The following is a 23,430-nucleotide window of genomic DNA, read 5'->3' on the forward strand; positions in this document are numbered from 1 at the left end:
GGATGTCGAATAATCGTCTCCTAAAATGTCTTCTACTTCTTTTCTAATGCTATCTAAATTCGCCAGAGCAGGACATTGTGCATATACTTGACCGTCTCTGCCGTTGCGGAATTCCGACAATTGCTGCTTTCTCGGATCCAATCTGGCGCGAAGGTCAGCTCTTGTCTTATCGCAAGACTGCACCACCTTAGGAACAATAACCAGAGTTTTATTATTTTCTTTATTTTTTCCCATGGGCACCTTCACATCGTTAATTTTCTTAATTTTTGGAGTAACTTTATTGTTTCCCTCGTCAAATCTATTAATAATAGTTTGAACATTGCTGTCTCCACTATTTGTCCTTTTTCTTTTTTTCGTTACTGTAACCCATGTTTCTAAATTTACTTCCTGCACTGTTTTGCTGGTTTGCGGAGTGTCAGAAGTTGCACGCAAGGCCACCTTCGACATTTTTGAGGCTTCTATAGCGCTTAATGTTTCGCGCAAAGTTGTTTCCAACTTACACTCCACTTGCACGCAAAGCTCAGTTTTGAGAGTCTCGATTCCTCTCTCTAAAGCGCTAGAAATCCACACGCTCACATTGGCTTCCAAATCCCTCAGTGTTTGTGCAAGCAAATCATTTGATTTAGTTGCATCAGTATCCATATGAACCAAGCCCGCGCTTTGATCTAAACAAATGTCACACATATATACGACATTGCGGTTCTCATTAATTAATTTGACCGCAGGCTTGTTGAGTGTGGGTGTAATACACCGACGGTGAAAAATAAACCCACAACTCCCTGAACAAATTATCGGGTCATCGCTGGTTCCCACCACGGCGGAGCATTTTAAACACTCCATGCCGTGTAAAAAACAAATACGGGCGAAGTCTTATAAAAGTGTATTTTTTTCGCTTACCTGGTTTCAAACGCCGGCCAAAAGCGACACAAACACTACTATACTAATATGCTACTCTACGTATCTCCCGGTGTCACACATACATGGATAAAAACGGTACAAACACTTATCTACCCAACAAGGATCGGTTACTGCCACCAACGGCGAGAAGCTGTTGACCGCACCAATCTTTTGTTTTTTTAACAATGTCACTTTTGCATTTGCAAAACACACTGACACCGAGAGAATCCACGAACATTTATCTACACACGTATCTAAAAATTTGAGCACTTAGCTCTATTTTACACAACTTATTTCACGTAACAACACAGAGCTAAACAGTCACAATTTGCACTTGTCAACAGTCACTCATCAGTTTCAACGTATTTATGAATCCGCGCACCAAGTTCGTAAAAGACGCAGCCATGCAATCTGGCTTCCAGGCGGCTATAACAACAGTCGCCGAAAGCATCAAGACCGTTATGGAGCCATTGACTAATGAAATTAAAACTGATGAGCCAGCTCGATCTAAAAACTCCACGAAATAGCCACCCCCCCACTAAAATTCGTCGCATAAATCGTTCAAAACGTTTGTTCTCGGAAGACGCTACTGACAACCGTACGTTGTTTACATTTGGCGCCAGACCCATCAACATCCAAAACAATAACAACCAGAACCAACATAATAAGTCGATCGATGATATGTATCGCAAAAATCGAGCTCCACCCATGATCACAGGCACAAACAAAGATACAACTACATTTCCGATCAAAATAGTCCCCGCTCAGTCTACGGTGCAAAAGTGCGCATTGTATATTTCCCGGCTCGCTCCATCCATACATCCAGTGACCAAATAGTGCAAATGGTCAAACATGCTTTGTCCATTGAGGATGTCACTGCATATTGCCTTATACGACAAGGCACAAACACAGCAACACTCTCATTTCTATCCTTTAAGGTGTTAGCGCCTCTTACTCAACGTGAAAGGGCTCTTTCCCCCGATACTTGGCCGCTTGGTCTATCGGTGCGTGAATTTGTCGACTACCGAGCTCAACAACCAGGTGCAAATTTTCGTCTACCGCCAATGAGACTTTCAACACCTACAACCCTATCTACAGCGCAGGATATTCGATCACCACAGCTGTTGGATCACACAATACTTTCAGCACGCACTCCACGCACTTCACCCACACCGCAAACCCACTAATTATCAACACCGATAAACAATTCACACACATCACGCACACTCGCACGCTCGCTAATCAGATGTACACCGCATATGAGCCAAATAACGCCGAAACAACTTTTGTTGATAATTTACGCACTCACCTGATGATTGTTCCTCCAACAAGAAACAACTTTACCACCACTGAAGCAGTCTATAGTAACGGCATTTCGTGCAGGCTACTTAACGATCGTGAACCCAACACTACGCAACATCAGCAGCACTATTGCTACAGTACAGATCCTACATTTACACAAACGCACGACGGTCATGTCATTCCTGCAGGGGTTGCCTCCTTAAATAATACTGACGATTTGTTATTTTATATCAAAATGTAAGAGGACTAAAAACTAAATGTGTTGAGGTATTCGATTATGTTTCTACTACTCATTACGACGTCATTATCCTGACTGAAACATGGTTGGACTCCTCTATTAACTCGTCACAGTTGTTTCCGGACCATTATATCGTCTTCAGAAAGGACCGTAATGACAGAAATAGTAGGAAAACCAAAGGTGGTGGGGTTCTCATAGCTGTCGCCTCACATTTGCAGGTACTCTTATGTTCTACATCAGATACTGTCGAGCAACTTTGGTTAAAGATTCACAGCATTAAGAAAACGTATGTTAACGGCGCAATGTATGTTCCTCCTGACATGGCAAATAACACGTCGGTTATTCATACAATCTGTTCAACTATTGACGACGTAGCATGTAAAGCTAATGAAATGTGTTTGTTATTCGGGGACTTCAATTTGTCAAACCTGAATTGGATACCCGATGAAACAAATCCACTTATGCTCCAAGTTGACTACGAAAGCTCGAGGATCACGGACAACTGTCGCCTTCTTCTTGATTGTATGAATAGCAACAGACTGTACCAGATTAACAAAATTCATAATGCGTCGATTAACTACCTCGATTTGATCTTTGTATGCGACGATATCCTGCAACAATGCTCTCCACCGGCAATAACACCCTTCCCCATAGTTGCTATTGATTGCTATCATCCGCCTATAGAGCTGTGCCTGCCGAACGGCTTAGCCAAAGCAGAACATCATACAACATCACATCAAAAATCAGGCATGCTCGACTACAGTCGCACTAACTTTTCGATTCTAAATGATCTACTGCAATCTTCTGACTAGTCACTCCTTGATGGAAACCCGGACGTAAACCATGCACTCGATATGTTCAATCGGAAATTTACGGAACATTTATCTGCCTGTTGCCCTATAAAACGTCCACGACAGGGTCCACCGTCGGGTAATGCTCAATTACGCCGCTTAAAACGAAACAAATCTTCCTGCTATCGGTTTTATCAAAACAGTGGAACACAACAATCGAGATTGCGGTTCATCGCTGCACACAATGTATATCGAAGCTATAATAGACAACTTCGCTCTCGTTTTTTGATCCGTATACAGTTCAGCTTAAGAAGAAAACCGAAAAAAATTTGGAGGTATGTCGACACAAACGGAAAAACAGCTCCCTGCCAGCTATAGTTTCCTTTAATGGAACAACTTCGTGTACCAAAGAGGAAACCTGCAATTTATTTGCCGATCGTTTCATGAGTTCGTTTGCCACTGAAGCTCCTGGCTTCTCATTGGATGCTGCTCTCAACAACGTGCCCTCTGACGCTGTCGATGTTAATGGGCGTGACATAAACATCTCCAGAGATTCTGTGCTAAAGGCACTCAAGCAGGTTAAATCATCCTACAACCCTGGACCTGATGGTATTCCAACCGCAGTTCTTGCCAAATGCAGCGAAGTTTTGGCCGGACCTCTGGCTCGTATCTTCACACTCTCGCTCAATCAGCGTATGTTTCCAGCAGCATGGAAATCGTCCTACATGTTTCCTGTGCATAAAAAGGGGGATAAGAGCTTAGTGGAAAACTACCGTGGCATTACTACTTTGTCGGCAGGTGCTAAGGTTTTTGAAGTCGTCGTCCAGAACTCGCTCTTGAACTGTTGCCGCTCGCTGATATCAACACGCCAACACGGGTTCTTCCCTCGCCGCAGTGTGACCACCAATTTGGTGGAGTTTGTATCTCACTGCCATGCTGCATTCACTTCGGGAGCCCAGATGGATGTCATCTATACCGACCTTAAGGCTGCCTTTGATCGGGTGAATCATCGCTTGCTGTTGGCGAAGCTTGCTCGTCTTGGATTCTCTACCCCTTTAGTGGAGTGGTTCGAATCTTACCTCACCAATCGTCGATATCGCGTCAAAGTTGAATGTATGACATCTAGGGAATTCGTGAGTTGTTCAGGCGTGCCACAGGGTAGTAACCTTGGACCCTTGCTGTTTTCTCTATTTTTCAATGACGTTACTACTGTAGTAAGGGAATCTGAATGTTTATTGTATGCGGACGAACCTAGACTTTTTTTTCCTGTGAGGTGTTTTGGTGATTGTCTTGTCCTGCAAGCATCGATCGACTCTTTTTCCGACTGGTGTCTGAACAAAGGTCTACAAATTTCTGTTGATAAATGTTTGTCCATGTCGTTTCACCGTTCTAATTGTCCAATAGTGTTTAACTACTGCATCTCCGGTACACAATTACAACGACACAGTGCAGTAAAAGACTAAGGAGTTACTCTTGACCGTAAACTTGACTTTCATATGCATCATAACGAAATTATTGATAGAGCGAACAGAATGCTAGGATTTATACGCAGGCAGTCGAGAGAATTCTCCGACCCACATTGTCTAGTCGCACTCTAAAAATCACTAGTCAGATCCATCTTAGAATACTCCTCAGTAATTTGGTGCCCATCGTCGTCGTTATGGTCGAATAAGATTGAGTCAGTGCAGAAAAAATTCACCCGTTTGGTCTTACGGTTCTCACCCTGGCGTAACGTAGCAGCGAGACCTAGTTATCATGCCCGGTGTTTAATTTTTGGACTCGAATCTCTCGCTACTCGTCGCGAAACGGCGCAAATCATGTTCATGAAAAAAATCATCCTAGGAGAGAAAGATTCACCGGACCTTTTAGCTAGAGTTAATTTCCACGTACCTGCTCGTATTTTAAGAAACTTTAGGCTACTAAGAGTTGACCAAACTAGACGTGCATATAGCGATAATGAACCTCTGACTGCGATGGCTATCCGATGTAATGCGCACTATGACTCTTTCGACTGGAATTCTCAAGGTTAACCTGTTTTTCTTGCTGTGATACTCTTTGTTATTTATTTTGTGCTGATGTTACATTGTCCCGTGATGCTTTATGTTATTATAAGTTTGGTTTATAAGATCAGTGATAAGGCCAATTATGGCCAATCACTTAACATTTACAAATAAACAAATCAATCAATCAATCAATCAATCAATCAATCAATCAATCAATCAATCAATCAATCAATCAATCAATCAATCAATCAATCAATCAATCAATCAATCAATCAATCAATCAATCAATCAATCAATCAATCAATCAATCAATCAATCAATCAATCAATCAATCAATCAATCAATCAATCAATCAATCAATCAATCAATCAATCAATCAATCAATCAATCAATCAATCAATCAATCAATCAATCAATCAATCAATCAATCAATCAATCAATCAATCAATCAATCAATCAATCAATCAATCAATCAATCAATCAATCAATCAATCAATCAATCAATCAATCAATCAATCAATCAATCAATCAATCAATCAATCAATCAATCAATCAATCAATCAATCAATCAATCAATCAATCAATCAATCAATCAATCAATCAATCAATCAATCAATCAATCAATCAATCAATCAATCAATCAATCAATCAATCAATCAATCAATCATCAATCAATCAATCAATCAATCAATCAATCAATCAATCAATCAATCAATCAATCAATCAATCAATCAATCAATCAATCAATCAATCAATCAATCAATCAATCAATCAATCAATCAATCAATCAATCAATCAATCAATCAATCAATCAATCAATCAATCAATCAATCAATCAATCAATCAATCAATCAATCAATCAATCAATCAATCAATCAATCAATCAATCAATCAATCAATCAATCAATCAATCAATCAATCAATCAATCAATCAATCAATCAATCAATCAATCAATCAATCAATCAATCAATCAATCAATCAATCAATCAATCAATCAATCAATCAATCAATCAATCAATCAATCAATCAATCAATCAATCAATCAATCAATCAATCAATCAATCAATCAATCAATCAATCAATCAATCAATCAATCAATCAATCAATCAATCAATCATATGGATATTTTACATATGGAATATGGAATGCATATGGATATTTTTAAGTAAGATTAATCGAATTACCTAACTTTTTTATGCGCTTTCTCAAAGCATATGCAAGCTATTAAAATCAGCACAAAAAAACCGTTGAGATACAAAACGCATTAACCCAATATTTGGCACTTATGGAAGTACTAATGTAATAATTTGCCACCACGAGTGCTCGTTTAAAAGTATACAATTTTATAAATTTCTGTGTAACCAAGGAGTCAGATTATAATTTGCATCATCGTCAGAATAAAATGTACAAATAGAGAAAACAAACAACACACTCAGGTATCATCCTTCAGTTACGCAACGCAAAATTTGCAATTACAAAACATTATATCCACTTCCCCTTTAGTGCAACAAAAGGTAACGTTGGAAGAAACTCCCCCTCTCCCCGATATTACGTAACAGATGGGGTGGGATCCCCCTCAAATAGCTTAGTTCATTGAACAAAATCAGATTTTTGTAAGTGTTCCTTGTTTTTTTTATTCTGGTATATTCACAATTTTTCAAATCAACCAAAAAAAAATTACGTTATATTTTATTTAAAGAAAAGTTGTCCCATGCAGCAATCAAATTCAAAAAGCAAAAGCAGCATAGGTTGTAATTTACTTGCATCACCATCATAAGAAATGGTTTTCATCCACCCATCTTCCTGGTCCTCCATAAATATGTCCATCTTTCCAGAAATGTTTCTTTGGATTTAAATGTTGCGTCATCATCAAATTGATTATTCTATTTCACATAACATTCAACAACATAACATAACATAACATTCAACAGTTTCGGCTGCATTTTCGACTTATTTATAAAATTACGACAATTGATCAATTCTGACGAAAAAACAGCTGACTGCATCAACACCATTTTCCATTTGTTTAACGCCACAAATGGAAAATGCCAAGTCACAAACGACTTGGGTTTGTGAGGAGTTGGATTGATAGTAAACCTGTTCACAGCGTCACAGTAGATTCTCGTACCATTTGCTTCTAATCGCGTGTCGTCACTTGCCAATCATTTGCCACTATCATCAAATGCCTGCCAGTACAATCGAGTGACACGCACTCTGTGGTCGTCGCAGTAACAGAATGCAACGTTACTGCGATGATCATGTGTTAAGTTTTTCCGTCCGTCCGTCCGCCCTAACCAAATTCGACGGCTCAACCCCGAGGTTGGTCCCATGGTACAGTCGTCAACTCGAACGACTTTATAACATGCCTGTCATGGGTTCAAGCCTAGAATGGACCATCGTCCCGCCGTAGCATGGATTTGACTATCCGGTTGCTTGGTAATGAATTAAGTCTAGAAAGTCTTGTTTACGCCGGCATTACCACGTAGAATTCTCATTTTTAACTCATTTGTTATACGAACAAAAATCAAACATTTCATTTTGCAAAACGTAACAAAGTTTAACTTCCCCTCAATCCCATGTAACAAATCGTAATGATTGACGACACCCCTCCCCTACCACCCAACCAGCGTTACATAATTGATGGTTGACGCCTAATTAAAATTATCATAATTCATTTTACCTACGCAAATTGTATTTTATTTTTGTACGCCGCTCAATTTTTACCATAAAATTCTTAAATTCGTGTATTTAATTATTTCTTGAATTATTTTATCAAAAGAATGCCTATCATGGACTTAACTCTTGCATGGATCGAGTTCCTGACACTCAAGACCAGCGTTCGGCAAACTTATGAGGCAAAGAGCCAAATTTAGTAAATGATGTAGTGCCGCGGGCCAAGAGAATATGTTTCTTTTTATTTTTGCGCTTAAATAATTAATTTTTAATCTTTTAGTAACGTTTTAGGAATAATCGTTGTTTTTCTGTAATTATACCATCCAATCATCCAAGCAAAATTGTTCAAAATTGATCAAAGCTACTTTAAAAACTAATTGTAATGTGTAATCATTTAAGAATCGGCAATTGAGGGTCAAAAATGTGATACGTCTAAAAATAACCAAACAGGATCATTATCGTTTGTTGATAACTCCATCCTCCCACGCCGCAAAAATATTGACGTTATTCTGGGAATGATACAAAAGTGCAAAGTGAAAAATTAGCGAAGCAACCATGCATCCAGTAATCATCAAAATGCTTTATGGATAAGTCATGCCATGTCAGATACATTAATGGGGCCCTTCACGATTCTAGTCAGTTTTTTGTATGGAGTTTGACAGTTGGAGGCTGAAATCATGTAAACACTCCATACAAAACCACACACAAAACTAGCCTGCAATTTTCAGTCTAGAATATTCTAGCCTCAAAGCTAGAACTAGATTCGAGTACCTGCTCGAAAACACGGTGTTGTTTACATTTACCCCAAGGTGCATTAAAGAAATCACGTGGTGGAATCTAGAATCAAAGTGTATTTAGTCCAGGTGGGCACATAGTATGTTTTTTATAACCAAATTTGAATATCACTTTTTGACAAGATGGGTGAAAACTTTTGTTCAAACAAGCTTTCTTGAGGCTTGACAAAAACTCTAAAAACTGTTAAAATCTTCATTCAGAAGCAGAAGCGATAAAAATCAGCCTTCTATATTCATACACCTAAGGATAAGCCCACCTGTAAATTATACCCACCCGCTGCGCAAAGCGACGGAAGGCGTTATGGCGTTCTGAGAATTTTATCATGCCTTCCTTTTCTCTCCAACGGCAAATTTGTCGAGCAGCTTGTCGAGCTGCCCGTCCCTGGCTCCGCCTCATTCCCCTCGCCTGAGCGAGCTGCCGAAGGTTTGGATGTGTTGGTGCGTCAGACGGCCAATCGCTGTCAGCCGTCTTTTTCCCTCCGTGCTTTTTCCCTCCATAGCGCCATCTCTTTCTCGCGTGTGGTCAATGCTCGCGAGTTGTTGTGGCGCCTAAAAATGCCGTTAACAAACATTGCGGCGATGAAGTTACATTTTCACAAATCAAACCAAAAAAGCGCAATGAGTTTAATCGATGCAATGTAAAAATGGCTACGGAATCACTAGCGCACGATGGAGGGTTTGCTGTGCAACGCGCAGAACCGTAATTCGCTCTAAAACGTTCTGCCCGGCGATGATTTTCATCAACATTCCGTTCCGCCGGCATCTAGAACGTAAGCTGATTGTGAAATCGGCATACTGGAAAGTCCACTGGCAGTCCCTGGGGCCTGCCATCGAACTGAACGTGCTAAGCATAAAGCATAACACTAAGCTTTTGCTTTCGTCTGTTGTGGATTACATAGATATGCTAAGCATCCTGCGCATGGTTGTGAGTGTGCGTGTGTATGCAAAACTGTCGTCAAATGTAATTTCTTCCGGAATGTTATGATTAGTGTTGGGTAAAGTAGCACAATTCAGTGTGCTGTGCGCACACGCACTTTGCCCTAAATGTGCTGTGCGCACAGTGCGCACTTCGAACCACTGCGGAAGTGCTAACACAGTGCTAGCACTTTCGCACAGTGCGCTCTCTGAGAACAGTGTGGCTGTGCTAGCACAGTGCTAGCACTTTCGCACAGTGCGCTCTCTGAACACAGTGCGGAAGTGCTAGCACAGTGCTAGCGCTTTTCGCACAATGCACACACTTCGCACAGTGCGCACTCTTCGCACAGTGCGCTCTTTCAGCACAATGCGCTCTCTCAGCACAGTGCGTTCTCTCAGCACAGTGCGTTCTTTCACTAAGTCTGCATACACCCAAACGACCAAAACGCGATGAATGGGTAAAACTATGGACCTAAGATGGGGCCCTATCTCAGTACCCAAACTGGTACCCAAAGCCAGACAATTTTGGACTTCTTTTTTGAGAGAGAGCCAAAAAGCTGATGCTCCTCCTCCCTCTCTCTCCCCATTCTCTCACTAATATTGTTTATACGAGTTCTACGAGAGGGAAAGGGGAGGAGATTTAGCAAGTGGTTTACTACATATAATTTAATATGAGGGGAGACACCGTCACGCCAATATCGATATAGGGCGGTGGTGTTTGGTAAATCGGCGTTTCGTGTGGACCACGGATGCTAAATGGAAATGCTTTGTATATTTCCGTACAGTGTCTCATTGCGGCGGAACCTTACAAATGTTATAGCGCGGTCGAATCAGGAATCGCGCATCGGATCGATGGAAGAAGGGAGTACGAACGAGGGGGGAGAAGATAAAGCACAGAGAAAAACGCTGCACATTCACTCATACATTCTTACAGCAGCAGGCAATTCGCGAGAACATGAAATAGAGAGAGTATATTTTAACGCTCGCGAATGAGTGCAAGCAGGTGCGGTATAGAAGATAGAGCAAGATATCTCAGTTTTTGTTCAAGCTTGGTCCAAATGTTTCCTTGGGCAGTGAGTGTCTTGCCTTGCATTGTGTTCAGAGTAGTGATGTGCTGTATGGAGCGCACCCACGACTCCGATCCGACTCCGACTATTGTTAGTTCGATTCCGACTCCGGCAAAATGGAACCACTAGATCCGCCCGGAGTCGGAGTCGTTCGCAGTCGTCCGGAGTCGACCGGAGTCGTCCGGAGTCGACGACTCCGAACGACTCCAAACGCCTCCGAACGGCTCCGACTCCGGGCGACTCCGGACGACTCCGGACGACTCCGAACGACTCCGAACGACTCCGAACGACTCCGGACGACTCCGACTCCGGGCGACTCCGGACGACTCCGGATGACTCCGAACGACTCCGGATGACTCCGAATGACTCCGACTCCGGGCGACTCCGGGCGACTTCGTACGACTCCGGACGACTCCGGACGATTCCGAACGACTCCGGATATTGCAGCGCGGGCCTACCTTCCGGAGTCGATTCCGAATTTAACGGAGTCGGATCGGAGTCGACTCCGGATTTTTGCCAACTTTACCCATCACTAGTTCAGAGAGCGTACTGTGTGAAGAGTGCGCACTGTGCTAGCACAATGCGCACTTCAAGCACTGTGCTGTGCGCACAGTGCGCACAGTATGATGTGCTGTGCGCACAGTGCGCACAGTAGCACTTTGCCCAACACTAGTTATGATCCATCGGTCAAAGAAAGGAAGGTGTTCATGAAAGGCGGAAAGACGAATTGAGGCCCCTGAGGAGGGGGTACTGACACACAGCTGTTGGAAGATGAACAGTATACTTAAATTGCCAGCGGATGGGGGGGGGGGGGTGGTGGCTGTTGCGGTGTATGCGTTGATACTCATATGTGCATTGCGGTTGTGTATTGTTATTGGTGGGTGTTAGCATTTATTAATTTGTGAGTGACCTTGAGACGCCGTGGGAGAAGCTGGCTGGGTTGGTTTGGGATTTAAAGTGTTATCGGTGTATTGATGGTTTATTTTATTTCGTGCCGCTGCTGATGAGACCATTCGATGCCCCTGCCAATTGAGGGTGAATAAGCCTATTTAAAACAAGCGTAGGAGAACGTCTAACACTAATCTAATATTTTTTTATTTGAACATGTTTCATGCTTCAGCGACCTTCTAAGCATCATGTAGCACAGTGTATAGTGACAATATTTTTTTTTTACTGTGCCGAAATTTGTCACGAGTTTTCGGGTCTTGACACACACACGCATACAGCGCGGGGAAAGTGACCGTTCACTCTATCATGTCGCGATTCCCCACCCCGCCCGGCGCTAGAGATGAGGATGCGCTACAAGAAAGCTGAACCAGCCTTTCTTCCGATAAGGTAGCCGTACTCGCTCGTGCGGGAGGGGGGGGGGGTTTGGTGGAGGGTGCGTGATCGCGTGCGCGACTTCGGGGGCGCGTGCTCGTGCGCGAGCTTTCGTGGGTGCGTGCTGGCGTGCGCGCGTACGTGCATGTGTGCGTGCGTGCGTGCGTGTGTGTGTGCGTGCGTGAGTGCGTGCGTGCTGGCGTCCGCGCGTTCATGTATGTGTGCGTGTGTGTGTGTGTGTGTGTGTGTGAGTTTGCGCGCGCATGTTTGTGTGTTTGTGTGTGTGCGTGCGTTTGGAAACCCCAAAACTATTTGATTCTGATGCGTACATTTTCATCCGCTGCGACTACAAAGTCCATGCATTTTCGATCTCGCTACCTGAGAGACAACACAACCATTGGCATTGGCATCTTTGCGATCGGCTCTGCTGTTGGAGGTATTAAAAAGACACATGATCTAAGCAATCGTGCGTGTGATATGTTGCACATTTATTTCTAATTCAGCTAGCGGACGCAAGTGGAAACAACATTTTGAATTGAATCTATACAAAAGAGGATTCTGGATTTGTTTATTACGGTGCGTGTATGGTGCTGCACCTGTCCGTCCAGAATCTGGTGGCTTGTTGGTTTGGAGTAGTTATCATGACGCCGATTGACCGGCAATGCCTTGGAATGGGTTCGGATCGGTAGGTTCATGTTTTGGTCGAGTGCATTCCGTGTATTTGTCTCGTCACAGCGGTAGCCCGGCAGCAACAAAGTCAAGACAAACTCTTACCCGAGTGTGGACTGCTATGCTAAGTTCTTTTTATTATTATTATTATTATTATTATTATTATTATTGGCGTAATAGCCAACGCGATCATGCCGGCCTTTTCAGGACTTGAGTACCACGTAGCCGGATAGTCACCTCTTGCTACGGCGGACGGTTCATACGCGGTTAGAACCCAAGACGGGCATGCAGATGTGCGGAATGATGGCGTTGCCGCGCGACCGCTCCTATCCAGCGGGTAACTTGCATACTGCCACACTGTCTGCTGCTCGATGCATACGCTGCAGGCAGAGGGAAGGATGCACCTCCACGATAAAAAAAAAAAACACCGTCATGAACCAGCGGTGGACCTAACGGTAGGCGGACTAGGCGGTCGCCGAAGATTTCTAGTCTGTAGTATGTCGTATGTCTACAAGTGGACAGAGTATTAGCGACAAGGGCCCCCGGAAAGATGGTCGTTGGTGCCCCGTGGCTGGAGAACCATCTGCACTCTCACACCCCCCACCCCCAGCCCCCCCTCATGCCGGCAACAATTTTAGGGCCTGTGACCGATGATCGTTGGGGTTCCATGGCCACCCCCCCTCCATCCGCCTGCAATTTAAGTATAATGTTCAATCTATCTCCCAACAGCTGTGTGCCAGTACCCCCTCCTTCCGGTCATCAGTTACCATTTACAGGGGCCTCAATTCGTCTTTCCGCCTTTCATGAACACCTTCCTTTCTTTGACCTATGGATCATAACATTCCGGAAGAGCATACATACGGCGACAGTTTTGCATACACATGCACACTCACAACCATGCGCAGGATGCTTAGCATATCTATGTAATCCACAACAGGCGAAAGCAAAATCTTAGTGCTATGCTTACTGCTTAACACGTTCAGCACGATGGCAGGCCCCAGGGACTGCCAGTGAACTTTCCAGTATACCGGTTCCACAATCAGCTTGCGTTCTAGATGCCGGTGGAACGGTAAGCTCATGAAAATCATCGCCGGACTGAACGTGTTAATGCGGATTAGGATTCTGCGCGTTGCACAGCAAACCCTCCTGCGTAAACTAGCGATTCCTTAGTCATTTTTATATTGCAGTGTTTGAACTCATTGCGATTTTTTGGTTGATTTGTGAAAATGCAACTTCATCGCCGCAATGTTTGTTAACGGCATTTTTAGGCGCCCCAACAGCTCGCGAGCATTGACCACACGCAAGAAAGAGATGGCGTTATGGAGGGAAAAAGCACGGACGACGGCTGACAGCAATTGGCCGTCTGATGCACCAACACATCCAAACCTTCGGCAGCTCGCTCAGGCGAGGGGAATGAGGCGGAGCCAGGAACGGGTAGCTCGACGAGCTGCTTGACAAATTTGCCGTTGGAGAGAAAAGGAAGGCATGATAAAATTCTCAGAACGCCATAACATCTTCCGTCGCTTTGCGCAGCGGGGTGGATCGCCGTTTTTTCGGGCCGATCGGGACTTTGCCTAAATACTCGAAAAACACTGATAATGAGTTGAATTATATATTTAATCACAAATTCCTGTTTTTTTAACGGTTTAATATAAACGGTGCTCTGACACTTTTCAACGGCATTCAACGATGCTCTACTGCAGCAGATTTGTTTTAGAGGTTAATAGAAGTGTTTTTTTGATAACAATAATATAATTATTTGCAAAAAATTTTATCAATTTATCATAATTATTATTTTATGTTAAAAATAATGTTCTGTACTATTTTATTTGATTATTAAATGTCAATCCAATAAACACGTAAAAAAATGTGTACTCAGATACCTGTATTTACAACCTATAATGCTTAATCGTCAACTAATTCTATGTTGGGTAAAAGCAGGTTTACTGGGTCAGCTAAAGCACATATCGGAGAGTACCTATACAGTTACCCTACAAACAACGAGCGGGATATTTTATCATGGTGTGTGTAAAAACCTAGAGTTAAGCGGAGAATCGGTGTGAAATACACGGAGGCGAGAGCGCGTTTTGGTTTCAACACAGTTTTGGCACTAATACAGTTACACATGTGGAAATGTGTGCGTTCATTTTCGGCCAGCTCGCTCAGTTTGATCTGCTCGCAGCGCTGTGCTGATGTCGGTGTCTCGCTTGCACTGCTGTACCGAAAGTTCCCCTGTGTGCTCTCGTTCTTGCTACCACACGAAATCGTCAGTACAGCTCAAGGATCGGCAGCGAGCGGCCGCTCGTGTGTCAGCCTAAGTCCTGGACGATTGGTGTTATGATTTTGTAAAGTGTTCAAGTGTTGTGCAGCTTCAAATAAAACTGCGCGAATGATTCGTAATGCATGTTATGTACATCGCGCAGCTTCATTTCGTACCTTTTTTACAGTAATCAACGTGTACAAAAGGATCTACGCAGATATTCGGCCACTTCAACATTTGCGTCGATGCAGCGATGAATGTTATTTTAGTTTGATATTGTGTATGTAAATGTGTGAAATCGTGTAAAGTATGTAAATGTTTCAATAAAGTGATGAAAAAAGATCTACGCGTGTTTGTTTTTTTTTTTGTTTAGCTTTAGATAACAAAAAAATACGCAGCGAGTGTAAGCGATCGCTGAACGAAAGAAACGCACACAGCGCAACACGAAAGAAACAAACACAAGCACACGAAAGGATTGAGAGAGCGCACCGTGTATTTTATATGGGAGCGGGAGAGAACCGTGGTACCCGTTCCCGCCCCCTTTTTTAAGCTAGGAAATCTTCCATCGGCTTAACTCTAGGTTTTTACGCACACCATGATAAAAATTACCCGCTCTTTGTCCGTAGGGTAGTGACCGCTATCTGAGAGTTAAAATTTGTGAGAAAAATGCACATTTACTATGATTTTTGCTTCGCAAGATTCCGGATATTTCATCTTTTGAAATTTATGTGTTTTTAACTGAGAAACACTCCAGATAGCGAACTTCCAGTTAAAAAAAACTCCACTAAAACACATCCAGTTAGCGGTCACCTACTGTATATGGTATAAGGGTCCAATAAGTTCCGTGATAAACCAAAAACTCTGTGGTATCCAAACGGCTAATTGCCATAGCAGATCTTAATAACCTAGGGTTATTACGACCGATAAAAAAAATCGAAACTTTGGGATACAATCATTGTAATCCATGTTTTTGTACTCCTCGGATTATACATTCGTATATTATTAATTAAAACGAGACATTAAATTTATCCCATGTGAATCCGGATAAATCAGCTAGCAATAAATTAAATTGGAGCACGTTAATATTTTATACTTATGTACAGATAGGCATCAGCATTTCTATTGGATTCATTTGTTTATTTATAGTTGAGCAATGATCAAATACAACTTAACATCGTAGATTTGGGCTCGAAAATGGTGTTAATTAGCTCAAAACGTGCTTTAATTTTTTCAAACGTTCATTTTCAAACTTTTACCGACATTGATTACGAAACATAGACATAGATGAAATATGTTGCCTTAACTCTGTTATAGCGATCAAATTTGTTTGCAACTGGTGTATAATACTAGTTGCATTGGAAATTGCAGCAACACATTTCATTTTAAAACATTCAAAAGTCAAAATATGACAAGTACCCTAAGGAAACGCAACAACAAACAATTCGGGGTAAAACTAGGTTTTCGGGGCTAGTGATATTGTAAATATTGGAGCAACTTTTTTCGATATCGAAATTGTTTGAATTTGGTAAAAAAGTATAACCAGTTTTGCTGAAAACGATAAAAATGTGTATTTTAATGGTGTATATGTTAGTAATTTAAGATTACCAGGTGAAATATTACAGTATTATTTTACGTTCAGTAGTACTTTTTTAAAGAATATATTAGGCATTTACATTCGATTGGTTACATCAAACCGATGATTCTAGATATTCAGTTTCTATAGAAACGTTTGACCTCCGTGCAATGGTGAAATAAATTGCGTTCGGGATTTCCTTTGGATTTCTGTAAAATTTTCTGATTCATAGTGTCTCGTACTTACCATCATGGTCTTCTGAGTTAAAAGAAAACTGTCGTAATGAAGGGGTACTTGTTGACCATGGTTGAGTCTCCTCAAAGATACGATCTTCTAGAGAGTTGGTTATTTGATAGATGTGGGAATTATTAGGATCCATCGTTGATTCAAGCTCATTACAAACATTGGGTAGAACATTGCTCTCTAGAACGCAGATGCTCGTGGTTCTGTCATATTGATGTGTTGTTTGGCGGCAGCAGTACACCAAGCACAATTTCGATGACTTACAATATTATTGCTACCAAACTGTTGACGTACATATGAATGATAATCTAAACAAGAAAAAGTATTGATAGTCGACAGCACTGACAATGACTGTTGACTTGTCGTATCAACGCTATTGATTAAAAAGCAACTATCATGTTTCGTTTTGGTAATGTTATCCCAACAGTTGTACTTGTTATAAGACATCGATTCAACTTTGTTCGTAGATAAGATTCCTGAACAACGGTCTTTATTTTTTACAAATGTAAAATGTCCATCCTGAGAGAAGGAGGTAATTTCCTGATCCATTGTAATCAATGGACTTTCCATCATCGTCATAGTTGTTTGAGAGCCTGTTTCAATATGGATTAGATGTGATAGATTGTGCTGCTGTTGTAACTATTTACGAGAAAGATCGAATTCCTTACCGTCTACTGATGAGCAGCTTTGAAATCGAACAATTTATTGTCACTCTTAGTATTGATACGATAGTACGATGCTTCAGCAAGGTACTCTATCACATTCTGTTGGTGGCGACATTATACATTTGGTACATGGTACAGGAGATTTATTGGCAATGACAAAATCAGTACAGCAACAATAGTATAACATTTCTAAACACTAACAGAAAATAACTAACATGGCACGATTTCATCGAACTATACACATTATGCAGTAATTTAACAGGGGTTTAGAAATGCCCTGTATTAAACAAAACTGAAAAACCAACAAGCGAGGTAATTAACTGAAAATATGATTATCAACTGCAAGATGTTTTTACAAAAGAATCATAAGGGAATCGTTCGTGATGCAATCACAGAAAGAACTAACAATCATGCACAAAATTAATATGCCTGGTGAGCGAACACTTGAGGGGACACAATAACGAGTACACCGTAAACTCCTCCTACAGCAATTTTACAGCCAATCAGTACGAAAAATGCTTCAAGCTTCGAAATGACGCACTAAAATGCATCATAGACTAAACCATGTGGGAAGATAAATATACAAATACAGTATGTAAATATAAATAAATAAATGGCTAAGAACATATGGATATGTTATTTAGTTGACGACGATAGAAATATATATTTTTATATACATGTATCTACACATATATATGTATACGTGTATATCAATGTATAAACATCAATATTGACTTCAGTATATATATATATATATATATATATATATATATATATATATATATATATAATATATATATATTGACTGATATATATATATATATTGACCACAATATATATATATATATATATATATATATATATATATATATATATATATATATATATATATATATATATATATATATATATATAGATATATATATATATATATATATATAATATATATATATATATATATATATATATTATATATATATATATATATATATATATATATATATATATATATATATATATAATATATATATATACTGAAGTCAATATTGATGTTTATACATTGATATACACGTATACATATATATGTGTAGATACAATAAAAATATATATTTCTATCGTCGTCAACTAAATAACATATCCATATGTTTTTAGCCATTTATTTATTTATATTTACATACTGTATTTGTATATTTATCTTCCCACATGGTTTAGTCTATGATGCATTTTAGTGCGTCATTTCGTAGCTTGAAGCATTTTTCGTAACTGATTGGCTGTAAAATTGCTGTAGGAGGAGTTTACGGTGTACTCGTTATTGTGTCCCCTCAAGTGTTCGCTCACCAGGCATATTAATTTTGTGCATGATTGTTAGTTCTTTCTGTGATTGCATCACGAACGATTCCCTTATGATTCTTTTGTAAAAACATCTTGCAGTTGATAATCATATTTCAGTTAATTACCTCGCTTGTTGGTTTTTCAGTTTTGTTTAATACAGGGCATTTCTAAACCCCTGTTAAATTACTGCATAATGTTATAGTTCGATGAAATCGTGCCATGTTAGTTATTTTCTGTTAGTGTTTAGAAATGTTATACTATTGTTGCTGTACTGATTTGTCATTGCCAATAAATCTCCTGTACCATGTACCAAATGTATAATGTCGCCACCAACAGAATGTGATAGAGTACCTTGCTGAAGCATCGTACTATCGTATCAATACTAAGAGTGACAATAAATTGTTCGATTTCAAAGCTGCTCATCAGTAGACGGTAAGGAATTCGATCTTTCTCGTAAATAGTTACAACAGCAGCACAATCTATCACATCTAATCCATATTGAAACAGGCTCTCAAACAACTATGACGATGATGGAAAGTCCATTGATTACAATGGATCAGGAAATTACCTCCTTCTCTCAGGATGGACATTTACATTTGTAAAAAATAAAGACCGTTGTTCAGGAATCTTATCTACGAACAAAGTTGAATCGATGTCTTATAACAAGTACAACTGTTGGGATAACATTACCAAAACGAAACATGATAGTTGCTTTTTAATCAATAGCGTTGATACGACAAGTCAACAGTCATTGTCAGTGCTGTCGACTATCAATACTTTTTCTTGTTTAGATTATCATTCATATGTACGTCAACAGTTTGGTAGCAATAATATTGTAAGTCATCGAAATTGTGCTTGGTGTACTGCTGCCGCCAAACAACACATCAAATATGACAGAACCACGAGCATCTGCGTTCTAGAGAGCAATGTTCTACCCAATGTTTGTAATGAGCTTGAATCAACGATGGATCCTAATAATTCCCACATCTATCAAATAACCAACTCTCTAGAAGATCGTATCTTTGAGGAGACTCAACCATGGTCAACAAGTACCCTTCATTACGACAGTTTTCTTTTAACTCAGAAGACCATGATGGTAAGTACGAGACACTATGAATCAGAAAATTATACAGAAATCCAAAGGAAATCCCGAACGCAATTTATTTCATCATTGCACGTAGGTCAAACGTTTCTAAAGAAACTGAATATCTAGAATCATCGGTTTGATGTATCCAATCGAATGTAAATGCCTAATATATTCTTTAAAAAAGTACTACTGAACGTAAAATAATACTGAAATATTTCACCTGGTAATCTTAAATTACTAACATATACACCATTAAAATACACATTTTTATCGTTTTCAGCAAAACTGGTTATACTTTTTTACCAAATTCAAACAATTTCGATATCGAAAAAAGTTGCTCCAATATTTACAATATCACTAGCCCCGAGAACCTAGTTTTACCCCGAATTGTTTGTTGTGCGTTTCCTTAGGGTACTTGTCATATTTTGACTTTTGAATGTTTTAAAATGAAATGTGTTGCTGCAATTTCCAATGCAACTAGTATTATACACCAGTTGCAAACAAATTGATCGCTATAACAGAGTTAAGGCAACATATTTCATCTATGTCTATGTTTCGTAATCAATGTCGGTAAAAGTGTGAAATGAACGTGCAAAAAATTGAAGCACGTTTTGAGCTAAATAACACCGCTTAAGCTGCTTTTGATCATTGTTCAACTATAAATAAACAAATGAAGTCCAATAGAAATGCTGATGCCTATCTGGACATAACTGAACAATATTAACGTGCTCCAATATTATATATTACTAGGGTTCGTCATATTGATGTTCATGTTGTATCAATTAAATTTTACTTCACTTGATGTGAATTAATTACTTATGTATTGATTCATATACCTGCTGATTTATTCAGTATCTCACCGGTTAACATAAATGTCTCATTTCAATTAAAAGATCCGAAGATATGCAATCCGAGAAATACAAAACTATTCCAATGATTTTATTCCAAAGCTTCGTTTCTTCTTATCTGGCATAATAACCGTAAGTAGTTAATATCTGTCAAAGGAATCATTCGTTTGAATACCAGTGGAAACCCATATAAATAAAACAGTCTTTATAGTCTTAAAGGATAAACAGTCTTTAGTATCAGGGACTCGATCCATGCAAAAGTTGAGCATATGATAGGCATTCTTTAGATAAAATGATTAAAGAAATTATGAAATACATGAATTCAAGAATTTTATGGTTTAAATGTATGTCAGCGTAGGTAAAATGCATTATAATTAATTTACTTATTTTTTTAGGGTTTTGTCATGTTTCGTTGAAATCACAGGAAATTAATGAATCGCCACGGAATTCTTGGTGTAAAAATATTCGCAGTATGATAGTGCTTTTCATTTGACAGCTCTATGTACTTTTTGTGATATAAATATTCGATACAACATGGTTCCTGTAATAATGCTATAGTATTTTTCGATATAACCAAACTGTAATCAACTTTCGCGGCACGTTGGTCATGAGTTCGTGTTCACTGACGAGAAACTCTTCGTCTTATAACTGCCACACAATGTCCAAAATGATCGGTTGTGGTCACCGACGTTGGCCAGCATCTCCCCATCCCTAATAAACGTCCCAAGATTCCAAAACGCCGTTTCAGTGATGCATAGTTTTGGGGGATTTATCCAAACGTGGGAAGCTCCCACTGGTATTCATAGAGAAACCCGTGAAAATGAATGCTGCGTTCTACAAAACCAAGGTTCTGGAGAAGGTTGTTGCACTTCAGGAACTTCACGGGAAAGATCATTACGTCTTTCAACAGGACGATGCACCGGCCCACACGATGAATATCGTCCAAGCGTGGTGTCGAGGCAATTTGACTGATTTTCTCTGAAGGACTTTGTGGCCTCCCAGCTCCCCCCATCTCAACTCACTGGACTTTTATGTATGGTCATACATGTTGGCCAAGCCGAGTGAACATAAAGTGCATACTATCGATCATTTAAAGAAGGTTATTTCCATCACCTGGGATAGGATGCCGATGGACCAATTGCGTGCTGCATGCAAATTCTTTTGAGAAGCAATTAGCAATTATGATTATAGCACCTAGGGAGCAGATATAACAAGTGGCGGATCAAGCCTCTCCGAGGCCCTAGGCGTTATGATAGACGGGGCCCCATAAACAAATTTGTCGACGGAGGGGGGGTGTTTGTTGAATGGTGTACGAATCATACACTACAAATTTTCTAAGTTTGCTGCAGTCATGTTTTTTTACTGAAAGCTATTGAGTGATACATGGTTTTGTCGTTTAACTGATAGTGATAACTGATCAATAGTGATATTCATCAGTAAAACAAATTACTCAAAATGCACCTAATTATTCTGTCAAAACGACATGTAAGTCAGTATGAGCCTCAAAAGAAAACATAATGCGATGCCCGCGTGATAAACAAAAAGTTGATTTGGTAACCGCTTACAGACACCCCGATAAAATTTTAGGTGCGTATTCGGCTTAGGTGAGTGCATACCAAATTATAAAACTTGTTTCGACTAAATACAGTTCACATCAGTATAAAACTTTATGAAACATGAGCAGAACGAACTGCCACCCTGCGCATCAATAAAAAAAACCCCATTTAAATACTTTTTTCGCCACTTTTTAATCGATATCAATTACTGAACAATCAGTAATATAAGAAAGGCTTTGTGGTATGTTCGATTTTTGGGTACTATGGATACTGTTTCGAAGAGGACTTTCGACACTTGATCGTCTAGGCCAGGTATGTCAAACTGGCGGCCTGAGTCGATTCTGAATGCGGCCCGCGAGAATATTATTATTATTATTATTTATTTAATCTTCAACGGGCCGTATGGCCTAATTAAGGTGTAACAGTTCAATTGAAAAAAAATACATAGCAAAAACAAAATTTGCATCGCAATTCACTGCGGCCACGGCAAAAGCCGGAGACGTTCCTTGAAGCACTGAGTTGAGATGTCGAAGTCGAAGCAATCCGAGACAGTGTTCAAGACAGCCGACATGCGGAACATAGGGTCAGACCGACCAGCACTGAAACGGGGTTGAGCGAGCCGTAGAGTTTCTCTAGACCTAAGTGTTCGGGATGGTGCATAGATATCGACTCGATGCAACAAAGGCGATGAGTCGATAGAGCCATTTAGCAATCCAGCGATTGAAAGAGCACTGTGCATTGCGTCTTCTAACCGAAAGAGGTTCAAGGTCTAGAAGACGGCACCGCGCAGCATACGGAGGAAGATTATTGCGATCCTGCCAGGGAAGTAGGCGTAGGGCATATCTCGTGAGCTTACGTTGAATCGCCTCAAGTCGAGCAATTGAAGAAGCGGTAGTTGGGCTCCAGACTACGCACGAATATTCCAGAACCGAACGAACGATACAGTTGTAGACAGCTTTGATGCACATGGGGTTGCGGAATTCATTAGTTGTCCGGATAACGCCATGTAATTGTTTTCCTCTGGCCACAACGTCATCGATATGCTGTTTAAAGTTCAAACTAGAGTCAAGCAGAACGCCCAGGTCTTGGCATGATTCTGTCGATTAACTGCAGTGCTGTCCATGAAGTAGGTCCCAGTCACTGGGCTCCTGCATCGACTAAAAGACACAAAGTAGCATTTCTCGATGCAGATAGTC

General features: G+C 40.3%; 1 protein-coding gene across 1 annotated transcript in view; it reads right to left on the minus strand.

Annotated features, from left to right (window-relative positions):
* The window catches only part of LOC121588256 (homeobox protein Hox-D9a), a 149,775-nt gene extending 132,831 nt beyond the window's left edge, over window positions 1–16,944 (minus strand). The window contains exon 1 of the mRNA XM_041906026.1: window positions 16,750–16,944. Coding sequence (XP_041761960.1) covers window positions 16,750–16,882 — 133 coding nt within the window. The 5' untranslated portion in view covers window positions 16,883–16,944. The remainder of the gene's footprint in view (window positions 1–16,749) is intronic.
* Window positions 16,945–23,430: the final 6,486 nt, after the last annotated feature.

The sequence above is a fragment of the Anopheles merus genome, chromosome X (genome assembly GCF_017562075.2).
Source record: "Anopheles merus strain MAF chromosome X, AmerM5.1, whole genome shotgun sequence".
Classification (NCBI taxonomy): Eukaryota; Metazoa; Arthropoda; class Insecta; order Diptera; family Culicidae; genus Anopheles; species Anopheles merus.